Here is a 19743-nt window from a genome sequence, read left to right on the forward strand (position 1 = left end):
TTATTATTATTATTATTATTATTATTATTATTATTATTGTTGTTGTTGTTCTTATTATTATTGTTTTATATTGTTTTTTTCTTTATGATTCACACTATTTCTTGCATTTTATTCAGTTGCTGCCTTGACCAATGAATTTCAAGGCAAAAGAAAGATTTTTTTTTCCCACAAATACTTCATGATAATAATATAATTTGAGATTGTGTAAAATTGTTAGGGTGTCTGAAAACCTTTTTCCACGATTGTGATTTCTGAAACTTGGTAGCGTTTCACTGTTTTTATCCTGGAATATTTTAATTGATGACCAGTGTTTGTTATGTTTTACAGGATCATCGTTTCGGTCTGGGATTTTTTCCGAATGGCCGTGAAGGCACCACACTGTGACGTCACGCGGGGCGTGTCTGTGTCTTACTGTCAGTGTAGATTGTTCAGGCTGATTATGGAAAAGTCGAGAAGTTTCCACGCTGTTTATAAAGCAAATATTCACGACGCGGCGGTTTGAGTTCACTCACTGGACCGACCCTAGACGTGTCGCTGGCCTTCGACGAACAGCTTTGACAGAATAAGACTTGCGGATGGTCAAAATGGGTAAAGACTACTACGACATTTTAGGAATTAAGAAGGGAGCATCAGAGGACGAAATAAAGAAAGCGTACCGGAAACAGGCTCTGCGTTATCACCCAGACAAAAACAAGTCCCCGGGAGCAGAGGAGAAATTCAAGGAAATCGCCGAAGCTTACGATGTTTTGAGTGACCCGAAGAAAAAAGACATCTACGACCGCTTCGGAGAAGAAGGTAAGGCTCTCGAAATCCGTAGATTCAGACGCTGTTAGATGTTTTTTTGACGTTTTCAGCTTCAGTAGCTCAACTTTGTACTCTACTGGGAGTGAATTAGTACCTTTTACATTTAAAGATGCGCGTGTGGGACCGAACAAAACTAGTTCAGTCCACGGGCCGATGACGCGCGTGCCATCCAGTTTAATGGCGTTCCCAGCAGCGGATCTACTCGTCTGTCAGGCATAGTTTCAGAGCCAGGAAAGGCGAGGCTCTGCACGCAGATACACTGACTTTACATGCCCATACAAAAAGTTAATGACCAAGTAACTCAGAAAACATGTACATTCATTGGTAGAGCCGTTGTCGTTTATATGTGACGTCATGAAGGGATTAGCAGACCCTCTAGTGGTCCAGCGGATTAGGATGCTTTGACAATGTTGTCACTAAAGTCTGTTTTTAACCTTGTATGAGTATGGAAACCTAAAAAGGCAAAGGCTGTGTTTCACAAATATATTCACTTTTTGCAAGGCAGTTTGGGAGTGTAAATAGTTAAAAACAGCTGATTAGAAATCCATCCAATATGGCGGCTTATACGTTGCCGTGGAAACCCATCTTATTTTATCTTTCTAATGAGCAGTATTGTAATGTTGTGCAAAGACTGTCTGTTCTATCTTTTCAACATAAACATCTTAAATAAGATGAAAATAATAATGGTGATTATAATTTCGATAATTTATAGAAGATGATTCAACATTTACTGTTTATCTATCATTCATCATACAAGTAAAGTCCTGTTTATATTTCCAAGATTTCTTTTTTTTTTTTTTGCCTTTTAATAAGCTTAGAATATCTGGAAAAGTGAGCACTATTCATTCAGGACTGACCCCCTGAAGCAGCAGAATTTTGCAAGATTGCGCCACATTTCCTCCTGTGATCTGTGTAAACAGTAAAGAGGGGTGTTTTTAGTGCTGGTTATGTCAAAGAAAGTTTTGTCTCCCTGTCTTATTCTGCTCCTAATTAAAAAGTTCGCGAGTTTGGAGACTATTATGATTTGGATTTTAACTTAGGCTGTTTCGCAGCCAGTGTACCTCTTTTGTTTTTGTTTTTTTCTTTTTAGCATTGCTGATACTTTAATACTTTAGGGATACTTTACTACTTTATATTGTAATTTGTTAAGTTCACAGAACATAACTAAAACAGGTTATTTTGGATACCAACACAAGTAAAATTGGAAAAATACTAAAACCTGTTCACCCATAGGTAGCTGGGATAGGCTCCAGCACCCCCACCCCCCACCCTTTCGAGGATAAAGCAGTTCAGAAGATGACTGACTGACTAAAACCCCTTGGCACTATGACACAGATTCTTGTATAATACAGATATCAGTGCCTCATTTTGATGCAACATAATACAAACATATGAAAGCAAGTGTACGTGTTAAAACTGGACCACACTTAATTTAATTAATCATCTGACAGTATGCAGAATCCATTTGTTAACAAACAATTTGGGTTAGGTTTTATTCAGTATTTGTTGAAGGATATGTTTTGTTATATTTACAGTATATTAAGTATACTTTAAACTGTTAGAAGTTCATATATTGTTCAAATTTTTTTTTTATTCATCTTTATTGATGTTTCTCTTCTGTAGGTCTGAAAGGTGGTGGTCCCACAGGTGGTTGCAATGGTGGTCCTGGCACCTACAGCTACACTTTCCAGGGAGACCCTCATGCCATCTTTGCAGAGTTCTTTGGGGGACGTAACCCCTTTGAACAGTTCTTTGGAGGTCGCAATGGAGGCATGGATGAGAACATGGACACTAATGATCCTTTTGCCCATTTTGGAATGGGAGGGGCAGGGATGGGAGGTGGCGGGATGGGAGGGGGTGGGATGGGCGGGTTCCCTCGCTCCTTCAGCACTGGCATGGGAGGAATGGGCCCCCATAGCAGTGTTGTAAAGAAACAGCAAGACCCAGCTGTGGTTCGTGACCTCCGGGTAACATTGGAGGAAGTGCTGTCAGGTTGCACCAAGAAAATGAAGGTGTCACGTAAAAGGCTGAACCCAGATGGACGGACAGTAAGATCAGAAGATAAAATCCTGGAGGTGCAGATAAAAAAGGGGTGGAAAGAGGGCACCAAAATCACATTTCCCAAAGAGGGGGATGAGACTCCCACAAACATTCCTGCTGATGTGGTTTTTGTATTAAAGGATAAGCCACATCAGGTGTTCAAACGTGACGGCTCTGACATCATCTACACAGCCAAGATCTCACTCAGAGATGTAAGTACAGAATCTAGATGAAGCTTTAAATTTATCTTTCTAGTCTTTACTTCTTTTTCTGACATTTTTAAAGGCTGATGCAATAATAGGAAGACAGGAAAATATTTATTTGTACACATAAAAAAAAATAATAATCAGACTAGGTGATATGTCAAAAATATCACTACTGTTTTTGTTTTACATAATGATCAGTGTCATTGTGTGTCTTGATATACTGTATAATTTCATTAGAATATCCTGGTAATGACTCAGCCATACCTCAAAGTCCTTAAATCTGGTTGAGGAGCCAAATATTATGTACTGGCCAGTTTATAAGATGTCCTGTCAGTGAAATGCATATTATAATAACCAAAGACTTGTTAGTTAAAAAATAAGGAGTAAAAAAATGTTCATGTTGTGCCTCAGTAAGTGAAATTGTTAACACTCTGAATGGGCTTTTTGTTTTCTAATGTCCAGGCTTTATGTGGCTGCACAATCAATGCACCCACACTGGAAGGCAGAACGGTTACTGTAACGACTACAGATATTGTGCAGCCGGGCATGAAGCGACGCGTGAGCGGCGAGGGGCTGCCATATCCCAAACGGCCCGATCGGCGAGGCGACCTCATAGTGGAGTATGAAGTGAAGTTTCCAGAAAGGCTCAGTCAGAGCGCTAAGGACACCATCGCTCAGGTCCTACCGCGATCTTAAACAAGACAAGTGTGACTTTGTACATTAGGCTGCCAACTTTTACTTTTGTCAGTCATCACATGGATGTTCATGTGATGCAAACTAGACAAAAGAACAGAATCATGGGACAGACTGCCCGAAGTGTATGCTGTCATCTGCAGTTTTCACAGTGTGTAAATATGACCGACATTAACTGGTCTTCACATAGGAATATATTTTGTTGACAAAAACTGTATAATAACATGTGACATAAATGCACACTTTAATACAGGAGCTATTTTGTAGGTTTTCTGTTAGAAAGAAGGTGTTTTCTGTATGTGCAAATTCCAAGTTTTGTATTGAATTGTTTACATAGTTGAGATACTTTGATGGTTTGTGTACTGGTGGAGTACACTTCTTGGAATGGTGGAATGTTTTTGTGTTTGAATGAGGAGAAATGCAGCTTTTTAGTGAGAAACATTGTTTGACACTCAATAAAAATGGTTGTGGTTCTTAAAACAGTTGATGGTTATTTTTGGTCTTGAACGTTTCTTCTGGACGGCCCTGGTGTTTGGTCAGTATCCGAATCACATCAAGTTCAAATGAATACATATGCACAATGCCAAGTCAAAGTATACTAAATTACAAAAAGAATTTACAGAAGCATTTGTCGAAGTTCAGAGTGTGATTTTAGTCTCAATTTACCTGTATTCTTTTCCCATACTGTCAGTGTCCAGCAGATACTGTGGAGGTGCCATTGGAAAGTTATTTCACTTGCAATAAACAGTGCTGTCTTGTGGCCAGTTGGAATATTGCGTGCACTGTGGAGAAACTGATTATTCCATGCTAAAAGAATTATAATTAACTTTGCTCATCAAAGGGACAAATTTGGAATACAATTCAGAAAGTAAGAATATGGGAAAAAAAAACAAAGTATGAAAAGATGAGCACTTAAAGAAAAACTGTGTTTCAGTCCCTTCACCCTTCACAAGATGTTTCAGCGATTTCAGTCTGATCATTGTGCCTTAAAAACCATGACTCAGGGGACCCACAGAAGATCCCCATGACACGGTCATCAGACTGTTGAGTTTGCCTTGCAGCTTCATGTACTGTAATGCACACAAACCCAACAGTAAAGAGTTATACTGTATCTCAGTCATGAGCTGGATTGTTAAAGCAGAGTGAAGGAGGAGGTGCATGGAAAATTATCCTGTGTTTAAAAAAAACCCCACACACACATAGGCATGCTGAAAAGGGATCATTCCCATTTAGTGAGCACAAGAAAAACAAGGAGCTGCAACCACTTACTACACAATCACATCTTTGTACCTTTATGAATCTTTAACACAACTATGTTTTATGGTGCAGAATCAGATGACTGTAATTTGAAGCAGACACCAGTTCATCTTGCTTTGTGGGACTCCGCTGTCTTTAATTTGGTTTACTCTCAACTTTGACAAAGAATGAAGATTTCTCTGGTGGTCAACCTTTGTTTCATCACAGGTGAGTTTTATTATTTTGTACAAAAAATGTTTAACATACACATGGATAAGATCTTTAACATTTCATTGAGTAAATGTTAAAATTGTTTAACCTCTTGACACCCAGGAAAGTACAAGTTTTGGCTTTTTTACATTAAATAATTGCCTTTATTGGAAACAACACGATGCAGCAGTTTTTTCAGATGCATTTTTACATTTTTAATGGAATAGCCTATGGTGTTTTTTGTTTGTTTGTTTGTTTTCCAATAAAGCTGCGAAACTCTTCTCTCCTATAGAGGACAGAAATGCATTGCTGGGTCTTAGGAGATTAAACAATGACACGCTTATCATAAACTGGTGCATAGTAGTACTATAACCATTTAATGGTTGTTCTTTAAAGTTCAATGTCTACCTAAAATTCTACATTTTTACCTTATATAAACACTGATAATATTAATTTCTAAATGTTTTACTGATGGAGCAAATGAACCTATGAAACAAAATGACCACCTTATGCAAGTGAGCACCAATCTTAAAGATGAGGAGGAGGAATTCAAAGTTGCTTTGTTTCTTTTTCTGTATTAAATATTATCTGTATTATAAAAGGGAGGTGGACTCTGTGTGTATCGGGCATCACACAAAATCACAAAAAAAGAGCTGACTGCTGTAGTTTGGCAAACGTATGTATTTTTGGTCAAGGAAGAGACCAGCGAAAACAGCAAGTTGATAGGACTAGTATTTTGGGAGATGGTAATTTTGGAATACAATAGCCATACAATTGCCCAGAATCACAGAACTGAAGTGGGTTACCTAGCAACTGATAAACAACAAGGCCACGTTGCCATGGTGTAAAATTTTCTGTGCAGAAACAAACATGCCAGCTGAGAGGTTATTCAACTGAAAATGCCAGTGGAATTTATCAAGAAAGTAAAGGAATGAACTGCATCATTATAATCTACCACATCTAGAACCCATGGTTCCACACGAGTCGACACGCTAGTATTATACAGTAGTTATATGTATGTATTATAGTTAGTATTATACACTGCTAGGCAAAAGTTATACCTAGTTGACTAAACAAATAGGTCAGAGCCTTCCATTATTAATGCAGTGATTAATACGTTTCAGCTACAAGTTTTGGAACTGATACAAGGAGACATTTCTCATTTCTTGAACAAACAGCAACTTTATACAAAGAATAAAGTCTGGACAATGTAAGGACTGATCTGAGTTATCGGGCTTGTGCTTCAGAGAGCATGAGACATCCTTTTCACATGTGGATTTGCCATCTTTGGGAAGGTTTTACGCAGCAGTATGACTCTGCCACCATCAATAAATCTTAGCCTTAAATTGAGTGTGGGCAGAAATAAATGTGACTTTCATTGCGACATTGCATAAACTTTGCATGGTATGAACACTGAATGTGTCCGGTAATCAAAGCTAAAAGTGGCTCCAATGACAAACTGTATGTGACTAAGCTGTGTAAAAATATGGATTACATGTTTTTATACTAAAACATCTTCAAACTAACCTGTGTAATATTCTTATGGTATTCTGATGTAGATGTAGGGATTTGGGAGTTGATCATTTTTTATATTCACAGTCCACTGTCAACTGTTTGTTTGAATAAAGCTGTTTATTGAGTACTTAAGTTACATTGCTCACAGTATCTACAGCAGCTGTAACCATCCCTCTCTTCTCTCCTTCCAGTGGTGTGTGCAGAGACCTCAGGGGCCCTGGAGGTACGCGGTTATGTTGGAGGACAGGTCTCCATCCACTGCTCCGGTAGCTGGACCACAAACACCAGCTCCAACCTCTACAACATGTACTACTTCTGCAAGGGAGTGTGCTCCAAAGAAAACATTCTCATTCAGGCTGAGAGGATAAGAGATGTGATCGTGCAGCGAGGGAGATACAGCATGGAGGTCAGCAGAGGAGCTGGAGTCATCAATGTGACCGTAATGAGGCTGAGACAGATGGATGCTGGGAAGTACCACTGTGGACTGAAGAATAACTTTACTGTATGGCACCAGGAAGTTATTATCAACGTCCTAGATGGTGAGTTAGATCCTCCGTAGGTTTATTCAGAAGATTTACTGAGATCTTGGAAAAGGATGAGTTATGTTATTTAACCCCTAAAGACCCAAACATCCACCACTGACCAAAAGCATCTACTGATCTAAACTGTTTAATACCTGTTGATCCACTAATCCAATCAATACGTGTAAACAATTGGTGTAAAATACAGTTTGTCATCTTTTCATGGTCATCAGATATGACCCATTTGGATGTATAGAGGCTCTGTAGTGAACGTGGAAACACTGTCATCTTCTACAACGTTGATTCACCTGCAAAACCCATGGAATTGGATCAGTGACAGTGGATGGACACACTTGGTTTATGTTCAGTTAATGATAGATTTGACTGAAAAAATCACTTTTTCTTCAGTTTTCTCTGTTTTTATCTAATAAGCTTTGATTTTACTTTGGGATTTAATGAACATCTACATGATCAGTGAGTTAAATATAGGAAAATACATTATTTACGCTGAAAAAAGGCAAAAATGAAGGAGATAATATTGTGATAAATGGTGATAAATCCCTTAAGAAAGGTTAAATTGAGAGAAAAAAAATCATTTGAGAACTGACACAAACACAGCACTGGGTTTTTATGGGTTAATAATGTTCACTTAACAGATACAATGTGAGCTTCATATGGTGTTGAATAAAGATGACTAACACATGATATTAAAGGAATAACTTGACAGAATGTCTTTAAATCGGACACACATGTTCATTTAACTAGAAACATTTTAGTGGCCCAAGATCAGACGTCAAGGTCCGAACAATGTCCTTACTGTCCATTTTGATTAATGCTATATGACAGGGACACTTGGACCCAAGGATAAATGGATTAGAACTTGGCGCCAAAGGTTAACATGTCTGTTATCTCATTCATTACTCTGAGAAAAAAAAAAAAGGTTCAAGTGTATAATAGGAAAAATGATGAACTGATGACATTTGATATCTAAAACATCAGAGGTTGACTTCACTGTTCTGTAAAAACACCTTTTCTGTTCTTTATTCAGCACATACTGCTCTAGAAAAATATTTTTGCTGGAAATAATTCACTGGAATCATCATTAGTATACTGATGATGATCATTTCACTAAAAATACACCAAATGCCTTTATTCCTTCAGAAAATAGTTTTCACCATATTTTGTACAAATCTGGACAGACTCTGCAACTTGACTTGTTTGTGGAGACGTTCAACTGTGTGCAGTAATTCTAGTTGGTCATATTATATATTGTGTCAATGGCAGTCATAGAAAAACTCCTCATTCCAATATATACAGTATTATATGGAAGAGGATTAAAGCCACTGAAAAAAAAAATTAAAAAATTTGACCTTTTTTTTTTTCCAGCAACCCTAACCCTCTTCTGTACACTCTCCCTAAATGTAAGGGGAAAAAAAAATTAAGAGTTCCACAAAAAAAGTCAAAATTCTGAGATTAAAGTCAGAATTCTGAGAAAAAAAAGTCCAAATTCTGACTTTTTTCTCAGAATTCTGACTTTTTTTCTCATAATAATAATAATAATAATAATAATAATAATAATAATAAAAATCTGGACATTTTGTTTTTTAGTGGCCCTTATCATGATAACACTGGCTTATTCAATTCCAGCTGTATGCATCAGAGCTGGTGTCACATTCATTTACATGCGTATTGTACAAATGTTAACTGAATTTGACGTCTTAGAATTTTTTCCTCTGAATTCTGAAAAAAGAACAAACAATATTTTCCATGATTGATAGTATTACTGAGGCGGTGTGGGGCCCATACAGCCTTCATCTGACCCTGATCATATGAGCAATTTCACAAACCCATATAGAACATAACTGCACACAAACATACTATGTTATCTCTGTCTGCATCTGCCCTTGTGTCTCAAAGGTCCCACTGTTCCCCCTGGATCTTCTCAATCCAACACCACACTGCAGACACAGGCACAAACATTGACCCAGGGCAATCTCCCATCAAGCACCGTGGCATCCGGAGCATTATCCACCCCGCCGGCTACCGTGGAGATGACAAAGAAGCAGGGAGCAACCAGCCTTACAGGTACCTTATGGCTCTGCTGCTGAGGGAATAACATTAGAACTGTACCACTTCCTCAAACTCAAAAACAATACATGCATGAAGGATATTTTTACAGATATTACATATGAAACAAAATGTCCAAATACTCTGGTTTCGTTCACATTGTTAATTTATAACTCATTTAGTCACGATATTGTAGATTTGGAAACTGAGTTAACTGCCAACTAATAAAAGAGATTGAATTAAAATGGATTCAAATTGAATGGATGTTCAAAGTTGTGCTTTTACTATCATGTCAAGTCATAAACACATTAATAGTCTGTTTTATATGAGAATATCGATTGTGTTAAGTTATGTCATTCCATTGTAAGTGTTTCTTGTGAATGTTACAACGTGTTTTTGCTGTTTAACCCATAAAGACCCAAATATCCACCAGTGGCCAAAATCATTTACTGATATAAAAATGTAAATTGTTGTTGATCCACTAATCCTATCAATACATGTAAATAATTGGTGTAAAATGCAGTTTGTCATCTTTGCATGGTCATCAGATGTGACCCATTTGGATGTTTAGAGGCTCTGTAGTAAACATGGAAACACCATCAGCTTCTACAACATTGATTCACCAGTAAAACCCATGGAGTTGGATCAATGACAGTTGATGGAGACACTTATTTTATGTTCAGTTAATGATATATTTCACTGAAAAAGTCACTTTTTCTTAAGTTGTCTCTGTTTTTCATATAATGATCCTCAAATGTAATCTCAGCATGATGATTAAAGTACATGATCAGTAAATTAAATATTGGAGAATACCTGATTTTCACAGAAAAAAAAATGCAAAATGGAGAGGATAGAATCATGATAAATGGAAATAAATCACTTAAGAAAGGTTAAATCTAGAGGAAAATTAATTTGGGGACTGTCACAAAAGTCTTTATGGGTTAACAAGAACTGTGTTTTTTTCCACAACAACTGTTGAAACAAAAGTGTTAGTGCCTGATTTTATTATACAGTAACTCATATGTATTGCAGCCTTAAATGAAAAGCAATGGTTAAAAATAGAACCCTAAGATGAATATAATGGCCGCTATTGAAAAATGTATCAAATTACACTGGAACCAGTATTTTTTATAGAATAAGTCTTCAAGATAAATGAAACCTATTTTCTTTTTTAGCTCAGAGGCCTTGTTTTGACCAACGTCAATGCATGTTTGTCCCTGTTGTCTTCCAGATACAACAATAGTCATCATTGTTTCAGTGAGCCTGGCTCTTCTGGTTTGTGCAATTATCCCTGTAATATTTTATGGACACTGGCGCAGTAATGCAGGTAATGTGACACATGCACACATTTAATCATATAAATTTCTCCACAAACAAACAGCACAAAAACACCTCGAGGTATTGTGAATAATTCTTGATGCTTGTTTGTTTCAGTTGGTGAGAACATATCTGTGACCAACACGGATGAGGTTAGCAACTTCTGCTAGTCATGGATTTTAATTGTTGTTATTCTGAACAAATATTCACTGCATGTTATAAATGATGGTGCTTATTCATTCACAGGGAGATTACTGTGTGGAACATAGAAATGTTGCCTCCACGCAGACAGAAATGAGGATGCAGGCTTTAGAAACAGCTGCTGATGCCCAGTCCAGTATTCAGGATGTTTCTCAGTATGCCTCCATCTACCAGGCTCTTGACCCCAAAGCCCTGGACTAAACAGCATTTCAAGTTTTCTCTGATGTTTTTTTTTTTTTTTTCAAATAAAGAACAAATATTTGAATAGTGTTCTTCCTTTACATGTCAAGCATCTGCTACTTCATTTTATAAATGAAATGACAGATGTAGTTTCTTAATGTGGTGATGAATGAATGCACAAGTTCATAAAGTATTAAAGCATAAACTCATTTAATGCATCGATCTAACAAAAAAAAAAAAAGATTGGTTTTTAGTTGTTTCTTCTAGTTTTCAATTGGAATTATTTTGAGAGAATTATACTAAAGATATATAAAGAAAATACTTCAATGGTAAATAACTGTTTTTTCTTCTTATTTTTTCAGGATAAGATAAGATAAAAAAAATAAGATAAGATAACATAACATAAGATAAAACTTTTGTGCCTTATGTTACTTGTCAAATCAGATATAATTGTATAACAATACAATAGTACATAACAATTAAAAGCACTTACTGTAACAGGAGGTAATAAACTGATAAAACATAGAGATAATACAAGTAGAGTACATCTAATAATTGCACATTATTGAGGAGATGCAAAGTAGTTTCACATATAGGTGGCCGTAGCAATGATATATAAAGATAATCAAGTAACATAATATGTACAATATACAATAATATACAATAAAAAAAAAAAAAATAAATAAATTAATTCCACCAAGTAATTGTGATAATATTATATTACTGTCATGCACTAGATTATATAAACTGTTCCTCTGGCATATTATGTGTAAATATTTTGATTTTAGAATAGATATAATATGGTGGACAACATGCACAAAGTGTTAAATTGTTGTTGCCTTGAACAGCTAATCGGGGGAAGAAAAAGCCTGTGAAGCATTTTTGCAAAAACCTCAGTTTGATACAATCAGGGAGGCATGAGACAGGAGTGAATGCATTTATTGACCCTCAAAGACGTAAACAGTCACCAGTGACCAAAAGCATCTACTGTTCTAAAATCTGAAATAACCTTTGAACCATTAAGCCTATCAATACATTTAAGTAATTCTAGTAAAATGAAGTTTCTCAGCTTTTCATCATCAGATATGGTCATAGAACATGGAAACATAATACATTTTGCAGAAAATGTCTCTTTTTCCTCTTTTTTTTGTTTGTTTTGTTTTAATATAATAACCCTTGAATTTGCTCTATCACCATCATGTGATGGGTAAATTAAATATAGGAAAATATCTGATTTTCACTGAAAAATACAAAATGCAGAGGATGACTAGTGATAAATCGCTTAGGAAAGGTTGAATGTAGAGAAATTATTATTTGGAAGTCACCACAAAAAAAGTGGTCATGAGCTGAAGAATCAGTCTAACTCATCTAAATATATACATGAAATCACTACATTATCTCAAATATCACAACAATATTTATGTAAATGAAAGTTTCTAGAAATACATCCGCATTGTTTGAGTCTCTGCTGCTCCTCCTGGTGTCATGGTTCAGTCCCAGGGCTCTTAAACAGCTGATGGGGTAAGATTCACCCTTTTACCACCACACTCTGATGAAGAGGCAACAAAGAAGAGCTGAGACTCGGTTTGATACTGAGCATCATTGTTAGTGAAACTACTGGCCTGTTCCTGTCTGCAGAAATGCTCAGAAATGGTTGTATCAGTAATATAATGAATGCATCAATCCTTAAATTACTCATTTATAATTGGGTGCTTCTATGAAACTGGGTTCATTTTGGTACCTGACACTTTTTTCCAGCTTTTTAGACCCAATAATAAAAGACAAATGTAGACATATTTCCCCCCAGGATGTACCTAATGATGACCTCAGATAAATGCAAAAAAATTATACTTTTACTCTGAGCCATCCCAAAACTAATGAATTTTAATAAAATATTGGGGCAAAAGTTGGACCAAAATTGGGACATGAAAAACTACCTAGGTGTCAGTACATTTTATCCTGAAAACATGGCTGTAAATGGTCTTATATAGGACTATAAATAAAGACACTGTGTTAATTTTTGATGATTCTGGTGGCTTTTCTAAACCAGACATGTGGGTTTTTCATGACTCCTCAGTCTCATTCCACGTTTTGTGTGTAACCCATCGTGTCCACTCGTGTTACATGCGGAACCTGCCCATTTAAACACGTATAAATCATTAGTGATTTTGTTTTTGTGAAACACTCTGCCTTACATAATTAGTTCGATTCCCATAATGTGCCTGTGAGAGAATAAAAAGATATATGTAATTTTCATGTCATTTTTTTTCATGTTACATGCGGATTTTTGAATAAAAATAACATGAAATGACATTAAAATGTATTTTATTTGAAAAATAGGGTCTCTTTTATTTCAGCAAATACTTATTTCTATAATAGATGCAAAGTGCTTCCAAACTTGCTTCATAACATTAGTCTACATCTAGTTTGAATTTTTAGCCCCTCTGTCATGTTTTCAGGGACCCATTACAATTATTTCATGTGCAATTACAGGGTAATGGAATCCCAGGTCTCTATAAAAATGTTAAATATTTAAATGATGCTTGTGACCAGGGACAGAATAAAATAACGCACACATTTTGACATGACAAAATTGGAAAAGCTTCATAGTCTGAAATGTTCAAGATCATCAGGTTGAAATGTTTGGAAGATTATGAGCAAACATCAAGAGTAGATAAATAGATCTGACACTCAGGTCTGAGGTTGGGTTCTGCTTCATGTTTTCGTGTTTGACCACAAGAGGACGCTACACACTGATTTGATGCTGTAACTCTCTACAGCCCAGAGCAATGTTTCAGACCTCTGCCTCTCCTGTTTTTTCCTCCGCCAAGGAGGTTATGTTTTTGCCAGGGTTTGTTTGTTTGTTTGTTTGTTTGTTTGTTTGTTTGTTTGTCTGTCCGTTAGTGTGCAACATAACTCAAAAAGTTACGGACAGATTTTGATGAAATTTTCAGGGTTTGTTGGAAGTGGGATAAGGAAGAAATGATGAAATTTTGGTGGTGATCGGGGGGGGGGGCGCAAACAAACCTTGGCAAAAACATAACCTCCTTGGCGTGGGGGGGCCCACGGGGGGGCCACTGATCAGCCTTGGCGGAGGTCTGCGCTCTCTGAGTGCCTCTAGTTATTCTACTTTTTTCTATAATTTTCAATCAGTTGGAATCAGTTGTCTTAGATTAGGAATTATTCAAAGTTTCATCTTGTTCTTTTACAGTTTTACAGTTACAAACTTTGCTTTTCCTTTGTTTGAGAATGAATCATTTTACTGCAATTAAAAGTAACACAGATGTGTTCACTGTGAACACTGCAGAAAGTCACTGTTTTCAGCTTCCATGTTTTTTTTTTCTACATATAATCTTTACTCAAGCAAGTTAAGGCCCTTAATTTTGATATTGTTTTTCCGGGTATTTGTATTTAATTAACTGACCATATACATGTGTTCAAAAATAATCACATTATCTACTAAACAGTTAAAAATAAAGTATCTGCATAAATCATGGAATCCCTTAATGTACAAATGTGGCAAAAAACAGAGAAACTCCAGACTGATATCATCAGAGGTTCAGTTATTCAGTTATTTTACAGCAATATATATATTCAGCCTCAGCTTTTGGAGGTTAATATGAGCATTGTTCTGTTTTTCTGCCGTTCAGTGATCATCTTCAAAGTCTCTTGCTCTTATTGCTAGATTTCTCTGCAGCAATTTAAAAATCTGGAAAAAGCAAAGAAAGCACTGGGTGTGACATCAGTGTGTTGTTACTGAACACACACACACACACACACACACACACACACACACAATGAATGAATGAGTGAATGAACAAGACATTTTTTTTTTTTTTTTAAATTACTGTAGATTAACCCATAAAGACCCAAACATCCACCATCGGCCAAAACCATCTACTGATCTAAAATGTTTAATACCTATTGATCCACTAATCCAATCAATGCATGTAAATAATTGGTGTAAAATACAGTTTGTCGTCTTTTTTTTTTTTTTTTTTTTTTTTACTTTTTATTTAGATTTTTGCACAACACAAAACAGAACAAAACATCTGGGACAAGACACACACATAAAAAAAATAAAATAAATAAATAAAAAAAGAAAAAAAGAAAAAAGAAAATAAATAAATAAATAAATTACACCACATAGTATTATTATTGTTGCAGACACTACACTACATCTATAGATACATTGCCAAGTATCGAAACATTCATATATTTGTATACATATGTACACATCTATATAAATACAAAACACCTCATGTCAGGGCTTATAAGAGCAATTCTTGTTAACAACCCAAAAAGTGTAATTATACAAATAGTCTTCAACCATGTGCCATCTCCGCTTAAAAAGATCCATTTTCATTTGTAATGATGCGGTCATTCTTTCCATAGTGTACACTTGTTTCAGTCTTTGTTTCCATTCTATTACCGTTGGTGATTTGACACTCTTCCAATTTACTGTTACTATTTTTTTAGCAATCAATAGTAAAATATGTAAAATATATCTCTGCTCTGCATTAAAATCATTGACCGGTATGACTCCAAGTAAATAGAACAAAACATTTGAAGAGACTTCAACGTGGAACTTGAACGTGGAAACACTGTCATCTTTTACAACATTGATTCACCAGTAAAACCCATGGAATTGGATCAATGACAGTGGATGGACACACTTGGTTTATGTTCAGTTAATGATAGATTTGACTGAAAAAAATCCCTTTTTCTTCAGTTTTCTCTGTTTTTATCTAATAAGCTTTGATTTTACTTTGGGTTTTAATGAACATCTACATGATCAGTGAGTTAAATGTAGGAAAATACATGATTTACGCTGAAAAAAAGGCAAAATGAAGGAGATAATATTGTAATAAATAGTGATAAATCACTTCAGAAAGGTTAAATATAGAGAAAAAATCATTTGAGAACTGACACAAACACAGCGCTGGGTCTTTATGGGTTAATAATGTTCACTTAACAGATGCAATGACCAGCGTGTTCATGTGAGATTCATATGGTGTTGAATAAAGATGACTAACATGTGATTTTAAAGGAATAACACTGGGTTTATATTCAGTTAATGACATATTTTACTGGAAAAGTCTTTTTTTTCTTCATTTTTCTCTGTGTTGATATAATAACCTTTGAATTCACTCTGAGCTTTAAATCTAAGTTTCAGTATAGGAAATTAAATATAGGAAAATATATGATTTACAGTGAAAAGTGAAAAATCGCCTTTTCTTACTACCTCAACAGAGCCACCAAGACTATCAAGGACTCCTCTCACCCCAGTAACCACCTGTTTGAGCTGTTGCCCTCAGGTCGGCGCTACAGGTCACATAAAACCACGACAAACAGACTGAGGGATAGCTTCTTCCCCAAAGTTATCACCATAATAAATAACCAAACAAAACGTCAATAGGACACCCACAAGAACACTGATATTCACTGCAATAACCTCACCATACCCTATAACATCTGCAACATCTGTCTAATGTTTACAGTCTTACGTATTATTTTATTCTTTCACACTATTTATGCTACAATATTTATTTTCTCACATCATTTGCGTTATTTCCAATACCATTTGCACTACTCTCATTCTATTTGCACTACTTAATTCTATTTTTTTTTTTTTTTGGTAAACATTCCTAGTTGCAATACTTCTATTTTCTAGTTTTTATTTTTTTCTAATGTAAATAAGTGTGCCTTCTTACTGTCATTTGTTGTGCCTTGTAATGTCTTGCACTAAACTGGAGAGCTTTACCTTAATTTCACTGTACTTGTACAATGACAATAAAGAGGGTCTGATTCTGAGATTCTGAAAATACGTAAGATAATGGTATAATAATTGATGAAAAATCAGTCAAGAAATGTTAAATAGAGAAGAAAATTCATTTGAGAACTGTCACAAAATTAGCACTGGGTCTTTATGGGTTAAGAGGAACCAGACCAGGAAGTATAAATAAACATTTATAACATAAAGAACAATAATAATGGGGAAAATCATATTAAACTCTCATGGTTGCATTTTACTGTGTATACACTAAAATGTACAAATCAGTGGCAAATCTAATATGAGAGATAGCAAACTTTTCACCACAGCAGCTCATTCTTGTGTCCAGGAAGGTGCAAATGCTTTCCACCTCCAAAGGGTGGATTAGAAACACAAGGCACCTGAGAAAATAAGTTACAGCCCTAAAGGCTCTAAACACAATTCCAGGGAGATTTGGACCCTCTTTTTAGAGTCCTATAAGAGCTTACAGTTACAATTGAATAGAAGTAGTGTGCTGAAGCAGAAGAAGGAATTATTTCATATTCTGTTCAGCCTCTAACCAAATACTTCTGTAGTATGGTTAGTGTCATATCTGCTCCTGAGGGGACAAAGGGTGCATGGAGGGCTGGGGTGGGTCAATCTAAAAGACAGAAAGATTAGATATGTTGTATGTTATGCAAACTGAAACCCCAAAGAAAATATTAAAAATATATACAGTACATGCCCTGCGATGAACTGGCAACTTGTCCAGGGTGTACCCCGCCTTCGCCCCTATGTAGCTGGGATAGGCTCCAAGCGACCCCTGTGACCCTAGTGAGGATAAAGCGGGTTCAGATAATGAATGAATATACCGTACATATACAGTCTAGTGCAAACATCCTAGGCCAAGAATAGGTTTGCTGGTTTATTAACCCTCCGGTATCCTGTCCAGCAAGGCCCTTACTAAGCACCAAGTGTGCCTTTTTCGCACACTTGTGGAATAATGTCAAAAAAAAACAAACATACAGTTTGTATTTAATTCTTTTACTCATTTTTCTATTTCATAAACCTGAGCCGTAAATAAAAATACCAAATACTTAATAATTGTCACATTTTTTAACCCTTTAAATGCCTTGTTTGTAATGTAAACAAACCATTTTTTTAGATGCAAAAAACAAAACAAAAAAAATTTGTTTCAATATACTACATAAAAAGTGGATCACATATTATTTGATTTTTTCATCCTGGCATATGTCAATGATTAACTCCAACATTGGTTAATTTGCATTATTATTTTTGGCGCTAGGTCAAATGTTCAAAAATACTAGCATCTGTCACCAAGTGTGCGAAAAATACACACACACACATAAATCAAACAATTAAATATTACATATTGATTTATTTTTCTGCTCTAATTTGATTTTATTTTTGTAAATCAAGGTCAGCCCTAATCATACATGTCAAATGGAAGAAATAGTGCGTTTTAGGCACACTTGGGAGACAGATGCTAGTCTTGTAATTTTCTTTTGTTTACAATGTGAAAATTTTAGTTGGTGGCCGGAATTTTAAAGATCATGCAAAAATGAACAACTTTTGAATTCTAACCTTATTAAAATTGTGAAAAATAATATGAAGTTTTTTTAAAATGAAGTGCAAAGTGTGCCTAAAAGGTGCACCCAGATACTGGAGGGTTAAAGTTTTAATAACTACACATATGCATTTATCAGTCTCTGTATCAAGATCCAATCTGGATATATTATGTGTATGTACAACAATAAAAGTATGTACAACAATAAAAACTAAAGTATCAGGAAAAAAACAACAATAAACCGAAGTGTTAGTATTTACTATGACCTCCCTTTGCACTTAAAAATGTCTTTAACCCCTTTGTTCAGATCTTGTTTACTAGAGATTTATTGCATTATTTTATTGTGTGTGTGTCAATTGTTTGTGCTGCTTCATATCATGGGATCAGGGGTCACACTAAACAGTGACTTTAACCTTTAGAACCAGTTTAGTTCAGGTTTTATGTGTCTTTTAAAGCTGTGCACATGTTTACTTAATTTTCTTGTAAATAAAGAATAGACAATGAAAAATAAATATGTATGCACATTTCAATCCCATGAAAACGACAAAGCTGAAGGTGGCCTATGATTTTTTCACAGTACTGTCAGTCACATATGGTTCATTTTTATAACATCATGACACAGCTGAAAGCAAATATGTAACATCTCTTGTGGTAACTATGAAATGATCTTTCCTCTAAATGTTCATATTAATAGAATATGGTGAGTTTCATTTTGTTATTAACTACATTATTGACCTCAGACATCAGTTCCCCAAACAGCACTAGCTCCAACAATCAGCCAGTGTGTGTTTAAAAAGAGGAAGCAATAATAAGGTAAAGTTACATTAATTTAACTTATCTCATTTCATTTTACCTTCAGAATTTGTTAACATTGACCCTGCTACAACCAGAAAATATCTGTCACATCTCCAACTTTTTATTATTTGTTTGTCACACTTTTATGTTTTTGTGTTACATTAGACATCGTGTAGAAATATACCATATGATGAGTGTTTTCTAGAGTTGTGCGATTTAAATGTCACAGCCATCTCTGAAAACCTTTTTTATTTATATTTTTCTTAAATCATCCATCACACTGAAATGAAAGAGACATTTTGGGAGCTGTGTAACTTTGTGGCTTATGGGTCTGATCAAGCGGTAACACGTGGACACATTTGGTGTTCAACAGTCTCTGTCATGAAAGCAGAGTAACTTATACGCATGTATTATACATATTTGAGTAGGTATTTATAAGCACTTTAACATTATGTACAACAGAATTTGGGGAGATACATTTTTTAGGTCAAAAATGTCACATTCAAACATTCAAAACATGTGGTTCTCAACAGAAACTGATATCAAGTAAGACAAAACCTTTTAGAAAATATGTTCAACTAATCTGAAAATAAATTCTGGAGTAAAATATTGAAAAGT

The 19743-nt window shown here is 35.4% G+C and overlaps 2 protein-coding genes across 3 annotated transcripts; both read left to right on the forward strand.

The window, feature by feature from the left end:
- The first annotated feature begins 401 nt into the window (after positions 1 to 401).
- Positions 402 to 4223, forward strand: LOC115426521 (dnaJ homolog subfamily B member 1-like). Of its 2 annotated transcripts, XM_030144646.1 has the most exons (4): positions 402 to 795; positions 2428 to 2628; positions 2659 to 3056; positions 3513 to 4223. In XM_030144646.1, the coding sequence occupies exons 1-4, from the start codon at positions 576 to 578 to the stop codon at positions 3744 to 3746; spliced, it is 1053 nt and encodes a 350-aa protein (XP_030000506.1). In that variant the 5' UTR covers positions 402 to 575; the 3' UTR covers positions 3747 to 4223. The 2 variants fall into 2 exon arrangements, with proteins under 2 accessions (XP_030000506.1, XP_030000505.1); XM_030144645.1 differs by having other exon boundaries at positions 2428 to 3056.
- A 482-nt stretch (positions 4224 to 4705) lies between these two features.
- Positions 4706 to 11349, forward strand: LOC115426316 (uncharacterized). The gene is made up of 6 exons (XM_030144358.1): positions 4706 to 5207; positions 6896 to 7243; positions 9143 to 9310; positions 10524 to 10619; positions 10727 to 10761; positions 10856 to 11349. The coding sequence occupies exons 1-6, from the start codon at positions 5168 to 5170 to the stop codon at positions 11009 to 11011; spliced, it is 843 nt and encodes a 280-aa protein (XP_030000218.1). The 5' UTR covers positions 4706 to 5167; the 3' UTR covers positions 11012 to 11349.
- The last annotated feature ends 8394 nt before the right edge of the window (positions 11350 to 19743 follow it).

Source organism: Sphaeramia orbicularis, chromosome 1 (genome assembly GCF_902148855.1).
Source record: "Sphaeramia orbicularis chromosome 1, fSphaOr1.1, whole genome shotgun sequence".
NCBI classification, from domain to species: Eukaryota; Metazoa; Chordata; class Actinopteri; order Kurtiformes; family Apogonidae; genus Sphaeramia; species Sphaeramia orbicularis.